This window comes from Sinohyriopsis cumingii, chromosome 17 (genome assembly GCF_028554795.1).
Source record: "Sinohyriopsis cumingii isolate HCF-2022 chromosome 17, ASM2855479v2, whole genome shotgun sequence".
NCBI lineage: Eukaryota > Metazoa > Mollusca > Bivalvia > Unionida > Unionidae > Sinohyriopsis > Sinohyriopsis cumingii.
In genome coordinates this window covers 979,400-1,002,387 of record NC_142977.1, presented here as the reverse complement: position 1 = coordinate 1,002,387, position 22,988 = coordinate 979,400, and the positions used below count along the sequence as shown (strand labels likewise).

General features: G+C 36.3%; 1 protein-coding gene and 1 long non-coding RNA gene across 2 annotated transcripts; one reads left to right on the top strand and one right to left on the bottom strand.

The window, feature by feature from the left end:
- Window positions 1-4,141: 4,141 nt before the first annotated feature.
- On the top strand, window positions 4,142-13,453 carry LOC149777634 (uncharacterized). The gene is made up of 3 exons (XR_016415433.1): window positions 4,142-4,218; window positions 12,276-12,417; window positions 13,317-13,453. It is a non-coding gene; the product is annotated as an uncharacterized LOC149777634 (long non-coding RNA).
- Window positions 5,588-19,925, bottom strand: LOC149777633 (uncharacterized). Its single transcript, XM_089938690.1, has 6 exons — window positions 19,822-19,925; window positions 17,548-17,602; window positions 13,342-13,481; window positions 8,663-8,812; window positions 6,811-6,857; window positions 5,588-5,763 (listed from the first exon to the last, which is right to left on the bottom strand). The coding sequence occupies exons 2-6, from the start codon at window positions 17,592-17,594 to the stop codon at window positions 5,701-5,703; spliced, it is 447 nt and encodes a 148-aa protein (XP_089794816.1). The 5' UTR covers window positions 17,595-17,602; window positions 19,822-19,925; the 3' UTR covers window positions 5,588-5,700.
- Window positions 19,926-22,988: the final 3,063 nt, after the last annotated feature.

Sequence of the window (22,988 nt, the reverse complement as noted above, 5' to 3'; positions counted from 1 at the left end):
CTAACGCTGTTACTTAACCATAGTTACGAGATACCTTCTTCGGGTCTTATATTCAGTGTAATTGTTTTGGTGGTTTATGGCTCAATGTAGTATATTTCTTCAATTTAATACAGTAATGACATATTTGAACAATTCTAATAAAGTCCTGATGCAGTACTCACTTTAAAACACTTTCGTAGACCGACTGAACATATCGTCTGTTTTGTTTCAGGATATAGGTATATATGTCTTCAAGGAGTACTTGACTAATTGGGTAGAAGCCAACTGCAGAAAGAAAACAAAAACAGAAGAGATAATTCTTCTGTCGATTAATAGATTTGCGGCTAGCCATGGTTGTCCAATCTTGCTGATTACAGATCAAGGAAGGAGTTTTGTAACGATTTCAATGATAGATTCTCTAAACAGATGGGAATCGAACATAGATTTGCTTCAGCATATCATAACCAAACTGGGTGCATTACAGGTTTAAACGAACTCTGTGCAACATGTTGTATAGCTTTGTTAATGAAGGACAAAATGACTGGGAAGAAAAGCTTACATATTTCATGTTCGCTTACAGGACATGCGAAAATGTCAACAAATAAACTCCGTTCTACTTGGTGTACGGAAGAGAGGCATGATTGCCGATACAGTAGATTAGACATACCGACATTCAGTGATAGACAAAACGACAATTGTTTGAGTGTGAGGTGTGCAATCTGCGTGCAACTATCATAAGAGAGAGAGAGAGAGAGAGAGAGACAGAGACAGAGAGAGAGGAAGCTTCAAGAAACATAAAAAAATTAAATTACAATGCAATGAAGAAATAGGAAAACCAGCTACAACGTCATAGCAGGAATTAACCACATGTTGAACAATCAGCTACAGTGTCGGCGGAAGAACAGAAATCGACCAATAGGATCGTCATCTACAGGGTCAGCAAAAGAAAGCAATCGATCATAGGACCATCAACTACAGTGTCGGCAAAAGGACAGTAATCGATCATAGGACAATCAACTACAGTGTCGGCAAAAGAAGAGCAATCGATCATAGGACTATCAACTACAGGATTAGCGATGATTCATTTACATATTGCGGGCAGAAAAGAAGCACTCTTCCTCTGAAAATAAAAATTTAATAGACGAGGATTGCACATTATTTCCAACTGATGGTGCTCCGACATCGTTTAATTTTAACCCTGTTGACAATAATTGGACAATGAACACATCAAGAATGTTTCGTGAAATGTAAAAAGGTGCCTATGCAACAGGCTCAGTGAGGTATATTTCATTGAATGACAAACCAAACATACGCGTATCCATGAAAGGAGACGGAAATCGATTTGTAGAATATTCATATACCTGGAGTTCGTGGTTCAAACTTTCCACAACATTGTCAGAAAGGGAATGATGAAATTTAAGAAAGAGAATGACAGTATTATGCGTCAAGTTGAGTAAAAACGATTGATCCCATGTTTAAAAAGTTCTGATATGCAAGACAAGGGTTATTGGGGTACGGGCCTGGAAATATTTGCATTCGCCTCACTAACACATCCGTCTACATTTTTTGTTGCTAGGGGCAGTGGCGTGGAGCCAATGCCTATGAATGGTTAGCTTATACCACACTATGGGTAATTCCACTCAGTGATAAAGGGGTGTTCCTCAATAACATAAGTGACCATATCGACATAGGCGTTGGGGTGGAGAATACACTAGGTCACCTTACAAGTGTATTAAAGATGTTGTACCTCAAGAATACCACAATTAAAGAAGGTCTTTATTTTTATTTGACTGCGTTGACTGACATAGATCGTTAGCAGGTTCACAGGGGTACAAATTTATACGTGCTGCTTACACATATACTAGAACGGTATATCTTTCATTTTCGCAAGCTGTTTCAGCTCCATTGTCCGTCATTTGGCGGTATGTCTTTGCTTGTATTACTCTCCCAGAACCACCTGGACCTCCTGAACGAGGTATGCAAGTGGTACTAATTCATTTAAATCCACGCTGGATTCGGCCATGTATTTCTGCATTTCTTTGATAAGTTTATATACGATCGATAATATATAACGTCCACGTTTTCAAAGTGCTTGTTATTGGTTACGTTTGATCCCTTACATACTTTTATTTCAGCGAGGGGGAGTGAGAAGAAAAAAAAAATATTCCTCCAGATATTTTATCTCATGAATAATAATAAGACATATTCTTTCATTATTTATGGTTTTACGAGAGCTTTTTGAAACTGATTTGACAAATGGAAGTAGTAAAACCTGGATAGCTTGTTCCAATGGTATTCGTTGAGATTATAGACACAAGTGCCATCTTAAGCTGTGCGTATAATTATTTTTACGGTCAACCTACGTGTACTGATCGATGTTATTAATGCGGTGCGAATTCAATCCAAAATGGGTCCCTAGGGTGCCAAATGACATTCTAAAAGACTCAGATAATGCTTCAGACCTAAACCCAACTCTTTCAAGGAATTTATGTGACTAAGTCGTATAATTAAAGCCAATCGATTGTTTCGTCAAGTTGACTTTCAGTTAATATATGCAATTTATCTAAGTTCGACTGTCTCCCCAGTTACTATAAGAAGAATTTCCCGAGCTTGGCTCACACTTGCAATGCCTCAGTCTATCACTGTACTGCCAGCCATCTAACCATTTGCTCCACTGCAACAGTTACACCTAGATAAAACGCTAATATATAAAATTAACAGCGCTGTACAGACTATGAGTCATACCCCTTCTGTAAAATGGGCATATTTTTATATTGATGGTGTGCGAGCACACCGGGGACTAAGTCTGGCCGATGACAGTCGGTTCTAACATTATACATTTTGCTATGCATATTTTGATATAAATTTGATTTAATTTAATTGTTTGTTTGCTAGTTTTAATTGTTTTTTTATTCCATTACATGCTATTGTAATGTACTTTTATTTATCGTATTTGTTATTTTCCAAAATTTCAGTTCAACTTTTCTAAAACCTGATATTAGAACTTTGTATCTAAGATGACATAGTTCCTGACATTTTTTCATGATTGGAAATAATCAAATTCTTTTCTTCTTTCTTAGTGTGGGATTCAAGTCTGTATTGGGAGTACGTGACCAGTTTGAGTTGAAATTATATTTTATGGAATTATTCTTTTCCCTGGGAATATTTAAGTGCTCATACAGATTTCTTGGACAAAGACATTTATTGAAATTTTATTCGGAATTCAAACACCGGAATATTATTTTCTGTGGTTCAACAAAGAACTGTTGACACTTCAGTACTATACTGACTACAGTATACGTCATCTCCTTCCATTTCAAATATTCGTCGGGACTCAGAGTCAAATTCATTAGAACATTTTATTACAAGGACTTCTAATTTTTAATTCTTGGAATATTCTTGGATTATTTTTTATTTTGATTCTTAAAACCGTAAGTTCTTTTCCTCATTTTTACCTTGTTTTTCTACGCAAATAAAATATGTGTTAAATTTTACAAAGCTTGTCTTCACTTTTTTCTTGCTACCGTTTATGAGAGCCTAAACACGTAACACATTTCTAGGCAAACATAATCGATGATGAAAGATTCGACTATCTCTACGTACTCGCCCAGACTGAGTGACGTAATCCACAGCCAAAATACGATTCTTCTCTTTCTTCTTCTGGAATGGTGTACAGTACCAGAGGTGAGGCTAACTCCGGGCTGATATAACCATCAGACCAGAGAATTTCTATAATGTGTTATAGTTTGTTATTGCACCTCAGGGCTACTGTCATCGACATCAAAAGTCTCTCCAGGTTCGTGAACGCATTAAACAAGTTGATGATCCACGCATATATCCACAAGAACTATATAATCAAGTACACTTTCCATATATCAACAAGAAATATGTAATCAAGTACACTTTGCATATGGAATTACATCGCAATTAATACGAATGTAGTTCTAGTCTATTTTTAGAACAGTTTTTCCTCTCTCATTTTGGTGGTGATAGAAGAGTTTTATTTATGCATTTTTGGTAGGGATTTAAAGGTAACTGTTTATTCTTGATAATATGAGCTCAGGGTGTTGTTGTCTGTGTGTATTTTGGCGACAGTGCACAGTGAGTAATAAGACCTTGGTGATGATCCGGAAGTGAAATATATGTTCTGTTTACATGCTGTTATGTTGACAGTCAATCGTCTAAAAAAAGAGCAGATCAACCTTTCACGAGAACTTCACCGTGAAGTCATCTTTGAAGGTATTTTAGATTAACATATGATTTGCATTGATTGTCACACAGTGGAAAGGTCAGTACTGAGAAACAAATGTAGAGAACATATAGTAAAATTAATTGTGTACTATGTCCATATATCCACAAGAACTATGTAATCAAGTACACTTTGCATATATCAACAATAACTATATAATTAGGTACACTGAGATCATGATATAATATATGAGCCACAGCCGGTGATAAAAAATACACAGTAATTGCGAAATGTGACTCGTGATATACTGCATCAGCAAAAGCGTCACATAGGTTTTCCACCAAGCATTATTGCTAAGTGTGTCATTCTTTTTGCTTATATCATGGATTACTATTATATTTCTAGCATAGGGCTGGGGCACCCTCAGTGGTTTCGTTCGCGGTTTGATTGGAGGAAAGAGGTGGGGGGGGGGGGAGGGTCCTCGTTAAAAAGGTTATTTTCTGGTCGCCGTTAAACGTTTTAATACCTGGCTGTATGGTACCAGAAATAGCTTACATCAGGGTACTTTCGTTTTCTTCGGAAGGATCCATACTTGTCAATCGGCCAATAAAATAGAATTTGTGAGCCACCCCCACCCCCGCTGCTTCTAACGTTACATAATACGCATGCACTGTCCATGTGTATCGCGAATGCACTGTGGTGCAATTGCTTATCTAATCGCCACATGTTACGCCAGGTTGGAAAGTAACCTGTTGGGTCACCTAAGCAGTGTGAACAAAAACATCGTGCAAATCATTTTGTTTAATAAATTTAATCTCTGACGTAGTTTATACGAAACTGAAATGTTGATTACATGTGTATAGAAAAGGATGCCGATCGTAAAAAAAAGTGCAGTGTTAATTGTTTAGAAGAGAATTGTCCGATTATCTGGGAGTTCATAGTATCAAGGACAGGAAGACGAAATACAATCGTGTTAGGGGAAATAACAAATGTGATAGATTAGGACTACCTATTTCATTTAATGAAGACTACCGCAGAGCTAGAGATGTTATGGTTAAGTAAACTTACTCAAAGGACTGAATAAGAAATCAGTTCTGCCGTCCGTCCGTACGTAAGTAAGAAAACATGCAAATGAGATAAGAGGTAAATGAATAAGGTAAGTAAGTAGCTGATGAAGAAAGAAAGACTGAATGAAAGCAGCATACCAGTAAGTCTATAAGAAAGAAAGAAAGAAAGAAAGAAAGAAAGAAAGAAAGAAAGAAAGAAAGATAGGAAAGAAAGAAAGAAAGAAAGAAAGAAAGAAAGAAAGAAAGAAAAAAGAAAATATATAAAAACCTATGTGAGCAAAAGGTAAGGAAAACGAGTAAGTAAAATAAGAAAGTCAGTCTGTAAAATGAAAGAAGTAAGCAAACAAGGAAGCAAATTAAAATTGTTTTTTAAAGACACGCATATCAGCAAGCAATCGTGATTGGGAAAAAAAAGTCGGTTGCGTTGGGAATACAGTTAGCTCTGTACTTGCTGCCACCTGCTGATCACTTCCCACCTTGATGACCATGACCATGACAGTGGTTGTTTCCAAAGATGTGATTCAGTACCTTAAAATAAAAACATAATACAACTTAGCCCTTGTTGATAAAATTGGCGAAGTGGATGTAGCCCTTGATGATAAAATTAGCGGAGTGGCTGTAGCCCTTGATGATAAAATTAGCGGAGTGGCTGTAGCCATTGATAATAAAATTAGCGGAGTGGCTGTAGCCCTTGATGATAAAATTAGCGGAGTGGCTGTAGTCCTTGATGATAAAATTAGCGGAGTGGCTGTAGCCCTTGATGATAAAATTAGCGGAGTGGCTGTAGTCCTTGATGTAGTCCTTGATGATAAAATTAGCGGAGTGGCTGTAGTCTTTGATGATAAAATTAGCGGAGTGGCTGTAGCCCTTGATGATAAAATTAGCGGAGTGGCTGTAGTCCTTGATGTAGTCCTTGATGATTAAATTAGCGGAGTGGCTGTAGTCCTTGATGATTAAATTAGCGGAGTGGCTGTAGCCCTTGATGATTAAATTAGCGGAGTGGCTGTAGCCGTATTCCCAAAATAATCTTGTTAATAAGATGACACTCTGCGACGGTTTCATTTTGCCATGAAAACTCATTTAATGGAAGATATATGTCAAATTTCAATATATTACTTCTGTTATAAAGTTTATAAACAGTGCTTACAGAGTATAATTTCTAAATACACACACACATACACACATACGCACGCACACCCATGCACGCAAAAGTGAATTCACGCTCATAAATATCTGAAACTTGACACGTATTGAAACGTTGTGCATTTTCATTGCTCAACTCATCGGATTCTACCACATTCGTGATCCTTTCTTTGCATAACTTTAGTCTCTCTAAATGTTTTCTGCTCATATCAGTTCACAATTGATGATATAAATTGGTGGTTGTGATAACCTTTTGTAGAGAATAACTATATAGTAGTACCTTTCTCTATATGAGAAATTGGGGTAATGATAAAAGTTCGCATTTTTATCCACATGTCAGTATAATACCGATTAGCTTTGAAATAGCAATAATTTCGAATATTGATTTGTAAGGATAAGCTCGGGCTAAAAAAAATAATTGTTGCTTCTTACCCCGTGGTAAAAATTTTCAAATTCTTTCAGATCAACTTGGTCATCATCTATAAAAAGAGAAACAGAGCTCATAAACATTTGAATCATAATAAAAATATTTGAAGACATGTTTCATTTACAATGTGACGGTGCTTTTTCTGATATTGTTTAAATTCTTTGATGTGCAAATAATGTGATTGTTAGTTCAGAATGAAATACATAAGGGAATCTCTCCAGATGCAACGTAGAATGAAACTCTGGTCTATAAGTGAAAATCGCGGAGATTAAAATGGACTATAATTGAAAATTGACGAGAATATAATAGACTATAAATGACAACTGAAGAGATTATGATGGACTATAGGTGACAATCGCCGAGATTAAGATGGACTATAAATGACAAATGACAAGAATATAATAGACTATAAATGACAATTGACGAGAGTATGATGAACGATACATGACAATTAACGAGATTATGATGGGCTATAAATGACAATCGCCGAGATTAAGATGGACTATAAATGACAAATGACAAGAATATAATAGACTATAAATGACAATTGACGAGAGTATGATGAACGATACATGACAATTAACGAGATTATGATGGGCTATAAATGACATTTGACGAGATTATGATGGACTATAAATGACATTTGACGAGATTATGATGGGCTATAAATGACAAATGACGAGATTAAGTAGGACTATAAATTACAATTGAGGAGATTATGATGGACTATAAATGACAATTGACGAGAATAAGATGGACTATAAATGACAATTGACGAGATTATGATGGACTATAAATGACAATTGACGAGATTATGATGGACTATAAATGACAAATGACGAGATTAAGTAGGACTATAAATTACAATTGAGGAGATTATGATGGACTATAAATGGCAATTGACGAGAATAAGATGGACTATAAATGACAACTGACGAGATTAAGATGGACTATTAATAAGAACTGACGAGATTAAGATGGACTACAAATGACAATTGACGAGATTAAGAGGCATCATGGTCTTGCTATATAAAGTTAAAAGTAACATGAAATTTCTTCGATAAATAATTAGATACAATTTATGTACAACTGTTGAATTTTTAAGTGAAAATTCTAGTTTTGTTGTGGCATGTTTGCATCAAATTAGGTAAATTAGCGAAGGACAATACTGAGCAAGTACGCTATATATCCATACGCATTATGTAGCGACACCAAAAGCTGTTGGAAGAAGCTGACACCTGTTCGCTGGATACCTTGGCACTATTACCTCTATCCGTTGTCTTTTTCTTGTTTGTTTTGATTAGTCTTTTATTCCATTTCCGCACAAAACGGATGGCCTGGAAATCGTAAAATACTAACGCAACTGTTGATTCTTGATTAAATAGTTGGCATTTTGTATCAGCAATTGTCGGATTATTAGTCAGGTTCTTTAGACTCCGCCATTGGTAAAATGATCCTGTTCACTTTAACACGGCTCAACTAAAACTTAACTTAAAACTGTTCCTTTTGTGACTTGAAGGCAAATAAAGGAAAATGATAAAGAGAAGAACCACAAATTGACCATGACGAATATGTTTACAGTATACATAGTCTGAATTAAATATGCACAAACATGGATAGTCTCAATTCTAACCAGACGAAAGTTTATAAGCAGTGATGAAATCTGTGGACACTATTTAGTAACGTGCATTGATCCGTAGTGACAAATTAAACACAACTACCAAAGGTGGACTCTTTGCGATCAACACTTCCCAGATTTTGTCATTTCTTGAAAATTCTGCCAAGACCAAACTTGCGAAAGAGTAGTTTACAGCAAAAAGGTTAGGAATGGTCGAGAGTTGTCCCATTAACACTTACCATTGGTGTCACTCACGATGAATTCCTTCACTATGTCACTGATTTCCAGTACCCCGTCAGCGTTATGGTCGAAGTGATGGAACATTGGTTCGTAAATTTCATGATAGCCAAATGCCGTTTTGAATTCTTCAAGGGTTACATTTCCATCAGCTGCGAGCAAAAAAAAAAAAAAAAAAAAAAAAAAAACACAACTGATAAAAGTGCAACTACAAAAGAGTTTCACAACGTTTCGAGCTAATGAAGTCAGAGGAAGAAACATCTTACGTCAACAACACAGATGCAAAACGCAAATGTCGAGAGAAAACGTGATCTAGGACACGTGTTAATGACATGGAGAATAAGCAGGAGTCAAACAATAGAAAGAACAAACAACTGAAAAAACCCTTAACATGACTAAACTACATATCTATTCTGTGTTGTTGTAAGATTAAAAGATTTGGTGTGATTAGTGTAATTGCGTGTTTAGCATATAGAAAGTCAAACTATGATACCGCGATTTCTTTTTCATGATGTGATAAAATCAGGAATGCAGAGGACATATACGATTAGACAATCTTGATTGTGTTACGAGTCTAGGCTCTTACAAAAAGTAACATGAAAAAAGTGAAGCCAACAAGCTTTGTACAATTTAACAAATAATTTATTTTTCTAGAATATCATGTGAAAAATGAGAGAAAAAAAGAACTTAAGGTTTTACTAATCAAATCCAAAAATAATCTAAGAATTAAAAAATAGAAGTATTAGTGATAAAAAGTCCTGAATGAATCCCGATGAAATCCGAAATGGACGACGATGACGTAATCAGTTGTCCGCGAAGTGCTGCAGTGTCAACAGCCTCTTGTAGAATCACAGAAAATATTATTCCAGTTTTTGAATTCCGTATACATTTCGATAAGTGTCCTTGTCTAAGAATTAAACTAGAGCACTAGTATTTCCAGGGAAAAGAATTGCTTTTCTTTAAAATAATTAGAAGAAAATAAAATAATTTGAAGAAAATAAAATCTTAGCCCAAACTAGTCACAACAACACATCTTAACGTGTCGAACGTTTAAAGTCCACTGACTACTTGTATATAAAACATTAGGTAATAGGCTAACTTAAGACGCAAAACAGATTCCCGGATGGAGGTCAAGAGTTCCAGAAGAAATCGAAGTTTGTTACATGATGATTATCACGTCTTCCAGGTATGGCCTTGACCTAACTTAATAATTCTTACTCAGATTTTTTTAAACAAATAATTGTTTACTAAAACTATCACTGGTTCTGAATCAAGGCCAGAACCTAGATACAGTGTTTCTATTATTAGTTGTTTATAAAAGACAGGTCAAACAGAACTGAACTGAATTTCCGGACAATGTCAAATCCAGAAAAAAAAGTTACATTACAATAGCATGTAATAGAATAAAAAAAATTAAAACTAACAAACAATTAAACTAAATCAAATATAAATTAAATCAAATTTTGATAAAACTTGGAAATACTATATAAAAAAAAATCATTACATGCTATAATTTTGATTCGTCACTTTTAATTGGCTGATAGTGGAAAACCACCCTAGAACCTCACATTTAATGACAAGAAAAAGATAAAACGGTCTTAAATGAGTCACCTATATGTCTATATTCTGTTGCTGTGATATATATATATATATATATATATATATATATATATATATATATATATATATATATATATATATATACACACACACATAGAAGTGAGTCGAGTCATCTGACCAGAAATGGAAGTTCACGGTATAATTCTAAGATGGCGTTATTTCAAGATAGAAACAATAAATTGTTTGAAAGGAAGTTTTTTTTCTTTCTTTTTCGTTTAGCATATTTTAACAGTAACATCACTTATAAAGCTGTATTTCTTATTACCAAAGCAATCTGATCGAACTGAGATCTCCAGAGCCCTGCGTAGAGGGCTGATGGACACCGTTAAAGGTCATCTTCTGGTGATCGAACTGAGATCTCCAGAGACCTGCGTAGAGGGCTGATGGACACCGTTAAGAGGTCATCTTCTGGTGAACGAACTGAGATCTCCAGAGTCCTGCGTAGAGGACTTATGGACACCGTTAAGAGGTCATCTTCTGGTGATCGAACTGAGATCTCCAGAGTCCTGCGTAGAGGATGATGGACACCGTTAAGAGGTCATATTCTGGTGATCGAACTGAGATCTCTAGAGTCCTGCGTAGAGGGCTGATGGACACCGTTAAGAGGTCATCTTCTGGTGATCGAACTGAGATCTCCAGAGTCCTGCGTTGAGGGCTGATGGACACCGTTAAGAGGTCATCTTCTGGTGATCGAACTGAGATCTCCGGAGTCCTGCGTAGACGATGATGGACACCGTTAAGAGGTCATCTTCTTGTGATCTTATGGTTCACCAATCAAATTTCTAAAAGCGACACATTCGGAACAAATCTTATTCTAACGATGACTCTTGCTAAGACGAAATGGAACGCTTTGTGAGAGGCTACTCAACATAAACGTACTCGGAATTTTCAAAGGTCAGCAAATCATCAAGTTTTATCCGTTTGCGTCAGATCTCCACTTGGGTATGAAAAGATCTGATTTTAATCAGATTACAAGATTTTAATTTCGGAAAGAATGAATCCTTTATAACCCAATGATCAAAATCAGTATTTTCATAGATGACTGTGAATTTTATTCGGTCACAAAGACTGTGATATTTAAGTAAGTATTTAGATCATTTGTTTGGATTAAACGAAATAGTGCGATCAGTTACTTGCCTAATAATTTATTACTAGATTCCTGCTGCTACATTTTACAGAGCAAGAAAGTAAGCTGGTTCTAAAATCTTAGAATTCCGCACCCCAATCTTCCTTAGCCAAGGTTCCAATATGATAACCCTGTCTGCACATTGGTGGATCGAACAGATATATTGGTGCTTTGTCCAAGCGACATCGATTGGATTTCATGAATTGCCTCCCTTAGTATGTAACGCCAACTAACCAATAGCGTGATGCATTGTACATCAACCGAAAATGGTTGAGGCAATGTACCTATAAAGGATACTTTGTAAGTTTAACATCGAAAGTATGACTATGCACCAGAGGGAAGCCATTACAAGTCTATTTGAGCGAAAGGTGTTTGTGCAAACACGGACCGGCAGTGGAAAATTGCATCTTTATCAGTTCATTCAAGTTGTGTGCTCCTTTTGTCTCGATCAAGTAGGAACAGTGTTCAAAAAAACTTAATTTTCATTGGATGTGGTGGATTGCCGGTGCATCTAATGAAATTCACAGACCCGAAGTACAGAAATATTTGCTTGATACACCAAGGTGTGGATAGGGCTATCACATCAAAACCTTGGCTAGCGAAGATGCCGCACCCCTAAAAAATATAAAAGTTGAATGCCATTCACCACTAACTATATCAAGAGACTGATATTTCCCTTTCCCTAACTAAATTTCCATTTCCATAACTAAATTTTGATTCCCAAACATAATCTGGGGAAAAGGTGTTCACACTACTAACCTAATTTAAAGGCTGAGTGTTACCGCAACTCTACTGTAATTTCCCGTGAAATATTTACATTTCTTGTCATCTGTGAGGCTTAGTAAAATTAACTTAATTGTACTTTTTAGTCTCCCCCTCTACGCCATATCCGTGAGACGCACACATCTGGTTATTTCTGAGGCTTGCAATAATTGTTTAGACCTAATGATTCCGAGTCTCCCTCTCTCTGCCACACACAGGAAATGCTTACAGTTATTGACACTTCTCAAGGTTGGTACAATTATATAGACCTAATGGCTCAGAGTCTCTCCCTCTCCGCCATACGCAGAAAATGCACGCAATTCACCTTATTTTCCAAAACCTGATCTTTCAGAATTTACCTTTCTCTGCCAGAATTTATCTTTCTTCGTCGTTTCTGAGTTTTGACACAGTTATCGAGACCTCATTTTTTAGAGTCTTCCCCGCTCCGTCATATCGAGGAAATGCTTACAATTCTTGTTATTTCGTAGGCTTGATGGAATTATATAGATTTAATAGTTTAAAGTCTCCCCTCTCAGCCATAACCAGGAAATGTATGCATCTCGTTACTTCTGAGGCTTGCCTCAATTATTTTAACCTTACGTTTTAGAGTCTCAACCCTCTCCGCCTCACGTAGGAAAGGATTTTAATTCTTGTCATTTTGGAGGCTTGGTACATTTACCTAGACTTGTGTTCCACAGTTTCCGCTATGCCATATACATGAAATGCTTATAACTTTTATTATTATTTTTGGCCTGGTATAATTATCTAGATTTAACAGTTCAGAGTATCCTCTTCTCCGCCATACCAAGGAAACAGTTCTCGTTATTTCTGTGGCTTGGTATAATTATCTATATTTAGACAATCTAACATCGCTCACCATTCCATCGAGCGATGTAAAGAGTCAGTAGTGATAAAATCAGTCTGCTGATGAAGTCCTTAGCGTGAGGACGAAAACTTCAGGTTAGCTATCTCTATTATTTGTGTATGTTGGATCATTTTTTTTATATATAAAAAAGCATTGTCAAATATCTAAATTTAACGTTTCAGAGACTCTCTCTCTCTCTCTCTCTCCGCCATACACAAGAAATGCATCCCGGACTTGCCATTTCTGAAGCTTGGTACACTTATCTAGATCTAATGTTTTTCAGTTTTCCATATCCAGGAAATACCTACAGTTCTTGTCATCATTTCGCATGATCGCTTGGAACTCGGTGACTTGGATGAGACCGTCCCCATTGGCGTCGAGGCGAGTGAATGCTTTGTCCAGGATTACGTTCAGGTCGTGGCCGGTGGGCAGGCAGGGTAACGTCTGTCTGTGGAATGACAGTGTAAGAGTCAGTAAATGAAGTTTGATTGGATGATTACGAAGTCTATAACTCAGTCCGATTGGATGAAATTAAACATACTGGTCTGATATGATGAAGGTAAACTATGTATTTAACTAGACGAGACAACAAAGATACGATAGATGATATTGTTAAAACTGTATGAAAGGTGAATCAACAGATTTGTCTGTTGGGAAGAAAATAAAAAAGTTCGTTCGATGTATGTGACATTTATATTTTCTGGCCATATTTTTATACTTTATTATGAGTTACATTCTATGAATAAAAAGGGTTACCAGAGAGACAACCAAAGTCGGTTTATACCAGTGATTGTTTGATGCTACAATTTTTATTCCTGCACTTTTTCAAGAAAAGGTAGCAATCGCACGATATTTGTCTGTTAAGATGTGCATGTGTGTATGTGCAAAAAGCAAAGTTAAAATATGAAAAGCAGGTCACCACAGATCTTCCCAATGAACTGACTACAGACCATGCCAATATTAATCTAACCTGTATATACGGAACATGCTTAAAAATGACGTTCTCAGTAAACTGAGACTTTAACGCTGAGACTAACCTGTAAACAACAATATTATTTGCGTAAGAAAAGTAGATCACGGAGACCTAGTTTTCTTTCGAGCGGTTTAGACTAGTATATATAATGTGACGATCAAGTTCTAAACAACATACCATAACTACAGCTGGAGATTTGATAAGAATATACAACTGTTGTTGTGGGGTTAACCTGAGAACAGTAAAGTCATTAGCATATTTAAAATAGGTCACAATAACTTGCTTCCGCCTGAGTTGGTTTCAGGATGATGTAACAAAATACCCTAATCAGCTAAATAAGCTAGAAAGTTTCCTGGAAGAGACAACTTTAACGCTGGAGTTAAAGTTCAAAAAAATCATTCATGCACGAAATGCAGATTATTGTGACCTGCTTTTTGCACTGTGGCAGTTCCCAACAGACAATGTAAGATCCTCGCCACCTTCCGTGTCGACACTTTGCCTACAGCTTTAGAGCTGATGCAGAACTAAAACTTTAACATCAAGGTTAACGTGTCAACATTCAACTAAAACTTTAACATCAAGGTTAACGTGTCGACAGCCAAGAAAAACTTTAACATCAAGGTTATCATGTCGACAGCCAACTAAAACTTTAACATCAAGGTTAACATGTCAACAGCCAAGTAATATGTGTAAGGTAAGTTTTTGTCGTTGTAACATAATTTTGCTGGGGTTGTTTGGAATGATGCAAGAGAAAGAATGAATAATTCCCGAAAACAGACCTTGCTTGATACTTAAGGATTGCCAAAAAGACAAATGGTTTATACTGGAGTCAACCGGGATGCAGTAGATGCCTCCGATGCATCTATGAATGTATCATAAGCTTTCTTACACATCGTACAGTGAATCCAGTATGACACTTTAGTTTGTAATAAAATGTTTTAATCTTGACCGTTAAACCTAAAATCAGATTGATTCTCTCATAGTACATTTCTAATCAGATTAATCAAAATAATATTTCATATCACTGAAGTTGTGGAAACTTTGACAGTTTATAATTTTGTATAACATGAAAATCTATGATCGTGGGGTACAACCAAACAAATCTGACATTCTGGTAATAAAGAGATCTATTTGGCAGATTGAGATTGAGATTTACATATTTTTACGGAAGCAATATGGATCGATCAATATGACGTCAATTCTTTACGATTAATATTTTAACAATATGTTTTATCAAAGGTGAAATTTTAACTTAATATTTAATTGATATTTAGAGGAATCAACCTATTATTCTTACAAGATCTTAGCAAAATTTACTCAGTGACTGGGGCTAGCTTTTAATAAACTATCTCTTAACGCAATTTACTCAGTGACTGGGACTAGCTTTAGATTAACTGATGTTATCTGGGTGGTCATAACAATCACCGTATGCGCAAGCCTGCATCATTTATTTTCTACAATCTGATTATTTGATAGGATGAATACTAGTAAAATATACGCAAGCAGATGCCTTTGGGTTGATGACGAATACGAGTTAAGATTCGGTCATGCATTGGATGAAGAAATTCATCTATTGATAGTAGCCTTAGCCAGCTGTCAGTATGGAATAACAGCCTTAGCCAGCTGTTAGTATGGAATAGCAGCCTCAGCCAGCTGTTAGTATGGAATAGCAGCCTTAGCCAGCTGTTAGTACGGAATAGCAGCCTTAGCCAGCTGTTAGTATGGAATAGCAGCCTTAGCCAGCTGTTAGTATGGAATAGCAGCCTTAGCCAGCTGTTAGTATGGAATAGTTCAGATTTAAAGATCTTCCACAATATCTTTGAAAGTTTATAGCAAGGGTTCACCTTCTATTAACATTTCTCTTACGGTCCTATTGTGATACATGCAAATGGAACTAATCAATACAATAGACCTACCGACATTTTTCTGAAGGTAGATAAGAAGGGTATCCCTTCGCATACAGTCTGCAGTGAATAAGGCTAACGATGTTTTTCTCGGTAATATGTTTATTCAGATTCATCATACAAATTAGTGTAGCAAATCTAATGCAATATTTCGATCTAAATTTACAATAGGCATAAACTTGTATATATCATACCTAAACTGGGCAGCATGGCTGAGTGTCATTGTCAAATGTCCTTCTAATCAAGACCATTTTACACCGAATGACCTCCTACGTTTGGAGCAAATTGTTAATTCATCTAATCGTGAACCTAAGATAGTTTGCATATGTAACAGTCATGTTTTGCATGATACAGATTTGACTTAATGTCTTGTCAAAACGGATTCCCTTTATCGGTGATCAATTACAACTGAAGCTGAACTAAGGACAATGGGGATTTGGCTTGCATTTTTTATATATACTACAGACGTAATTTTAATAACTAATACTCCAACATGGTTCATGTTTTTGTCCTTATAATTAGCTTGGATATTAGAATTCAATTAACATTGTATTATGCAACGATTTTGCAGAACTTCAATGTTTTGTATTTGACTGGTTTAGCAAGAAAAATTCTATTCTCGTGAATATTTTTTGAGGTTATCTAATGAAGCATTATTTTAATAACCCAACAATGAAGGAAGATATTTCGTGTAATAAATATCCAGAAAAATTAATTTGCATGCAAGGTGATTACTCAGATGTGTGGGAGATCAGGATTAAACGTTTTGTGCTCTCATATCAAAGTACTCATATCGAAGTACTCGTATATAATATGGAGTTCATGCACTCGTTTTAATGAAGGTCATATGAAGGACGTTTTGTAATAGTAACTAATAATGTTCTAAATAAAATACGATTCATGCAGGAGTATTATACTCAGTGATTTCAATGGTGTGTTGTTGCATATATTTCAATGGTGTGTTGTTGCATATATTTCAATGGTGGGTTGTTGCATATATTTCAATGGTGGGTTGTTGCATATATTTCAATGGTGTTTTGTTGCATATATTTCAATGGTGGGTTGTTGCATATATTCAAATGGTGGGTTGTTGCATATATTTCAATGGTGTGTTGTTGCATATATTTCAATGGTGTGTTGTTGCATATATTCAAATGGTGGGTTGTTGCATATATTTCAATGGTGGGTTGTTGCATATATTTCAATGGTGGGTTGTTGCATATATTTCGATGGTGTGTTGTTGCATATATTTCAATGGTGTGTTGTTGCATATATTTCAATGGTGTGTTGTTGCATATATTTCAATGGTGTGTTGTTGCATATATTTCAATGGTGTGTTGTTGCATATATTTCAATGGTGGGTTGTTGCATATATTTCAATGGTGGGTTGTTGCATATATTTTAGTGGTGTGTTGTTGCATATATTTCAATGGTGTGTTGTTGCATATATTTCAATGGTGTGTTGTTGCATATATTTAAATGGTGTGTTGTTGCATATATTTCAATGGTGGGTTGTTGCATATATTTCAGTGGTGTGTTGTTGCATATATTTCAATGGTGTGTTGTTGCATATATTTCAATGGTGTGTTGTTGTAGCTGCAGGGAATTTTCCGTGACGATAAGATAAATGTACTTACCCGTGTACAAAAGGTAGGACAGCACATAATATGGTCCAAATGTTCATTTTGAGATCTGAAATATTTATATGATGGTAAACTGCGTACACAGGGCAGAGTTCATCTTGAAATATGCAATATTGATTTGATGGTAAATAAATTACACAAAATAAACGAAAATCGAGAGTAGAGTCTGGTTAAAAAGGCTACATACGTCTTCGACGGAAGAGCAACTATCTTTCTTTTTGTTACAGCCATCGCCCGTTTTCTAACGTACATGCTAATTTTGCTTCTTTGTCGTTAGTATCTGGTTTAGAATGGAGTATACTCAATCTCCACCATCCCTCACTAATATTGTACGTAAATAATCAAATGAAACAGCATATAAAATGAAAACGATACGACTGATTGGAGTTAACAATTAATTGATCAATCTTTAGTTCCTCGGTAAGGATGGGTTTATGTACAAATATAGAAAATAAGACAATGAGAGAGCTTTGGGAATTTGCATTAAAGATAAGATTTAGACAGGTAAGGAAGTAACAAATGGAATATCAATAATTAGGAAATACATGCAAATATAGAAAATGACACACGAACATTGTACATAAGTCTATAAAAAAAATGAAAACTAAAATATGAAATACAACATAAAGTTTATTATTACAGTATATGTTCTTCAATGATAACGGCTTTCTTTCAAAATGGGGCTTTATAGGTACATAATATGGTAGGAGCTGATAGGTACGTAATATGGTAGGAGCTGACCTGGGAAGATTCTGCTTTTGACAAATGTTTGGTCTTCAGGCTAAGAAGTACACTCGTGATACAAGGAGGAGAAATTGGAAGGAACAGATCTCAAAATGGTGATGTGTTTTCTTTTTTCTACTGTCATGGTCAGTTGTTTTGAGTTTTAATAACAGCGACTAGCCGTTACTTTAGTTAAGTTCTATGCGTAAATCACGTCCAATCATATGCGTAAATCACGTCCAACCATACATGGTGTGACCTTATGCTGAGGGAGGACAGTATATTGCTTACCACATATTTGACAGTAACATCCTGGTCTGGCTTTAATTAGTATGATATACACCTGCTTAATCTGCATTCGTAAATATTCTATGAAAAAAGGTAGTACACGGTGGAGGGCTAATATGTGCATGTATGTGTCGCAATCTAGAGAAATTATGATGTCTATTGATTTTGTTTTGCCAAGCAGTCTCATTCTTTTCAATTATTCTTACGTCAACCAGTTGTTTCCACTGTCAGGGGAAATTGATTGATTAATGAAGTTGAAGAGGACATCTGTAAACTAGTACTTCTGAAGTTATTTCCAAATATCTAGAATAAAACCAGCTTGTACAGATTGGGTGCTATCAAGATACATGTGATGACGTATGAGGAATAGTTGCTCGGAGATGATGCTATTGGTCAGGTTGCCGAGATTGCCACGAAAGTGTGATTCTTATCAGTCACTGCAGTGAATCACATACCGCGTTTGTTCAGGGAATCCCTGATTTTTTAAAATGTAAGTGTTGCAGCTTGTTGAGTTTCATTAGATCTCCTTTTCGAAGCCCATTCCGAAATTAAGAACCATGTAGTAAGGATGGGATTACGATTTTCTTACATAAACTAGCGTTTCGGTTTAGGTTTAATTAGATACCATCCCAACGTTGGCAAGGCTGAAAAAAGGATTTCATGCTTTTCTGCAAGCGTTGCGGGTTCGGTTGATGGAACGATCCGATCTATCCTGTAGTATTCCATGGTGAGAAACGGAGTCAGTCTCATGAATTACTTCCTCGCCGAGTGCTAGCCACAACTTATAGTTTGTACTTCTTTTTTTTGCTAAACAATTTAGTTCATATATATATATATATATATATATATATATATATATATATATATATATATCTGCACTACTTTTCAATCTTACGGGAAATCAACGATTGGATGAGCCAGGTTTATGTGGCTGTTAAAGAAAAACACCCAAGAAGCCATTGAACAACAACTCCATAAATGTCTTCCTACAAACTAAAAAGTAAGCAAAAATACCTGAAAACGTGTACACGTGTGCCTAGAATATACATTTGTATTTATATAAAAGTTTTTCAAAGACGGTTAGTTAAACATTGTGACAGTCATTAAATATAACGTATGTTTAACCCTAAGTGACCAAATATTATGCTACTTGGATGAGTCATGCTATTGCTGTTACTGTTGTTATTGATACAACATCCTCTACTACTAATAGCAATCATATTATTATTATTATTATTATTATTATTATATACTTACATGCGTAATGTGTCGTCTAAACTGGGGACAGGGCTCACTTGTATATCAAAATCAAGACACCTGCTATTAAGTCATAAGTACCAAACCTTATCACTAGGTCACATGACAGCGTGTTAGTGTCAAGATAAGAAATATACCCATGTCACAGGTCAGAACCAAAGATCTCACGATTCTACGTGATAAAATCAGGATAATTACTTCTTAATCTTTTTACAATAGTCAAGCAGTGAAGGAAATGTTTGCAAAATTGATCTGGTAATGACATCCATGATACCTTCTTAGTTTGCTTGCATCTAATACAAATAGTGATGATAACATCATTTTGTTCAAAATAAATAAACAAAAACACGCGAGGAACATTACATTCCTTCGGAAACCTGCCTGCACGCACAAGAGTGTACTTTGTACTCGTGGACGTAATCCCTTGAAGTCCCTTACATCTTTGAAAATACCGAAATCTGAAGATTCCCATCTGGGAGTGAATTGCAAACATGCATAATAGTTTTAACAGCAACAAGAACAACAAGAACAACAAGCCTAACCCTATGAAGATGCAACGATGGGTGAGGATGATAGTATGTAGAAGTGAAATAACTGATAAATGTGTCACCAAAAAATATGCCATTTGCGGAATAATAATAATAATAATACGTGACATGAACACGCCAGTTCGTGTATTGGATCTTCATTATCATGTATACATGGGCCAAATTAACCTCGTGGCAGATATCAAGCCACTTGTGAAAATCCGCAACACTATTTTACTCGCAGTAAGAACGTTAAATTCTTTAAAATGCATATAAAATAAATAACAAAATAGCGGGAAGAAAAGAAATCATCCACAAAAGAGGTCAAATTTATGTTATAAGTCTTATTCCCTGAGAAAGTCTAAGATTTGTTTCTGGTGTTACTTTAGTAAAACTTCTACCAAGTGGGGCTACTTAAAAAGGATTATGTTTCACACAGTGGAAGTAATGATACTTGACAAAAACGCATGATACTATCAGCGGACACTGGCAAGGTATGCACTTTTGTCGAGGTATACTCCTTGGGAGATTTGCATATATCATGTACGTTTGTCCCGTATGCGACAGGCACAATGTTACCTCATTACTGACTGCTCCGGTGGCCTAGTGGTTAGAGCATCCGCCTATAATGCGGAAGGTCGTGAGTTCGATCCCCGGCCGAGTCATACCAAAAACAAACAAAAATGGTACTAACAGCTGCCTCGCTTGGCGCTCAGCATTAAGAGGTTAGTGTTAGGACTGGTCGGCCTGGTGTCAGGATAATGTCACTGGGTGGAACATCATCTTACATGTCTGCGACATGATGCCCCAGTGCTAGTCATCGCTATAAACTGCCACATTGCAGATATCGTAGCGATATGACTGAACTTTCATTAAAGATACGTTACAAATCTAAATCACACACCCACCCACCCACCCCCACACATTTCACTACTGCGATTTGTTATGTACGTGTAGTATCAAACTAAATCATTACCTTTTTAGCGCCTTTGGGGCCATTCCACCCGTCCTTGCCTCAACGCTCATGACTATTTAGCCCACACGCGAGAGTTGCCCGTTGATAAATTTTAATTTTGCTTGCACACACATGACTTGAATGACCTAGTCATGGTGGGTAGAATCTCGTCCGTATGTCAGTGCCCCTAAGGTTTTCCAGAAAAGGCAAAACGCCAGCCCTTGAAACTACCTAAGTAATAAATCGTATCTAATCTGTTGTGGTTTTAGAAACGAAATTCCGCGGAGTTAACGTATTCAGGCAAACCTATGGTAGCGATCCATATACACACACTACAAGCTAAAGCGTGTTTTCGATCGATAACTAATTCTATGCTTGAAGATTTCTGTCTGTAAATCCGCGTTGTTTCGTAACTGTCAGCCGCACTGATTATTTTATAGTCGATTGCAACCGAGTAAACTTTACTGATCGTAATGAGACTTCTTTGTATGACCACAAGTCATAGGGAGTGTACGCATATTCGGGAATGCAGTCGTACTGAAATTAATTTACAGGCATCACCAGAGAAACCAATTACTATCGATATAGCTCCGATGATAATACTTGTACCTACAGTGTTTGATGTAGTCCCGAATCCAGTCGGACCAAGACCAACAATTTCTTCCACAGCAAGACCGCAAATAGCACCATAAAGTTATGAAAAATCCTCTGCCTCATGAACGCTTACATCTCCGGAGATTGTACATTCTGTTGATATGCACCCCACTCATACCAAAACACAAAGATTACGCCAGAATCTTTGACATTTGACTATCTTCTCTGCCCATTGCCCTTTACACGAACAATGGCTCTCTTGTTGAATAACAGTCAATATCGTTTGTGTCTCAGCTGAGTTATTATTGGTGTAAATTATTTGTTGGTGAAATTAACCTGGATAAATTGGTGAATGCCACTTCGCAATTGTGGAAACAATCCTGGAGAGGTACTATGTCTGTTGCTCTAGTAAACTATATGGCATTTGCCTGGCCGATGATTCCAAGCTGGCCTCGAGTTGGTAAAGATACATGAGGGTGGTTCCAAATGGCAAATTTCTACTTGACTCTTATCAGAATTATATGACAATTCTTACCAACTTCCATTCAACTCCCAAAAAATGTCTCACCTAGATGTGTCTTGCACTTGCTATTCTATGTTTAATTGTTTTGGATCTCTGACTTGATATGAGTAATACTAAAAATCTATCTTGCTTCGATCCGCTAACACAAACGCTCGCAAGTCAAATGCTGGATCAAATACCTATTTAAAATGAGTCACTGCAAAAGCTTTTAGTTTCCATATAAACATTATTGATTTCATACTACAATTGTGTGATGGCTTTACCACTCACGTCTAAATTGAATCCCTATGGCTAAATTTTCAAATGCTGAATCTAGCAATCGCTACTGAGCGGCCTCCTGCATGAATTTTGCTACCTGCCGACGGCATTGATTTTGTCATTGGTAATGTAACTGGACCATTTGTTGATAGTGCTTGTGTTACTAATCTTTAAACAATATCAACGACTAGCATTGAAGCTTCTTTAGTAATGGGAGCAGCGCGTGATGATAATCTCAGCAATATTTTAGTTGCACCTGCATCAACGAGCCAAGTTCCGTAACATACCATGTGCACGGGTTTTATTGCGT

What these genes read in the sequence shown, in the direction of transcription:
- LOC149777633 (XM_089938690.1), bottom strand. Translation starts at nt 17,594, where the DNA reads ATGAACATTTGGACCATATTATGTGCTGTCCTACCTTTTGTACACGG. An exon ending in GTCCTACCTTTTGTACACGG is followed by an intron (nt 13,482 to 17,547) that starts GTAAGTACATTT and finishes GTCATTCCACAG; the next exon opens with ACAGACGTTACCCTGCCTGC. An exon ending in GCGAAATGATGACAAGAACT is followed by an intron (nt 8,813 to 13,341) that starts GTAGGTATTTCC and finishes TTTTGCTCGCAG; the next exon opens with CTGATGGAAATGTAACCCTT.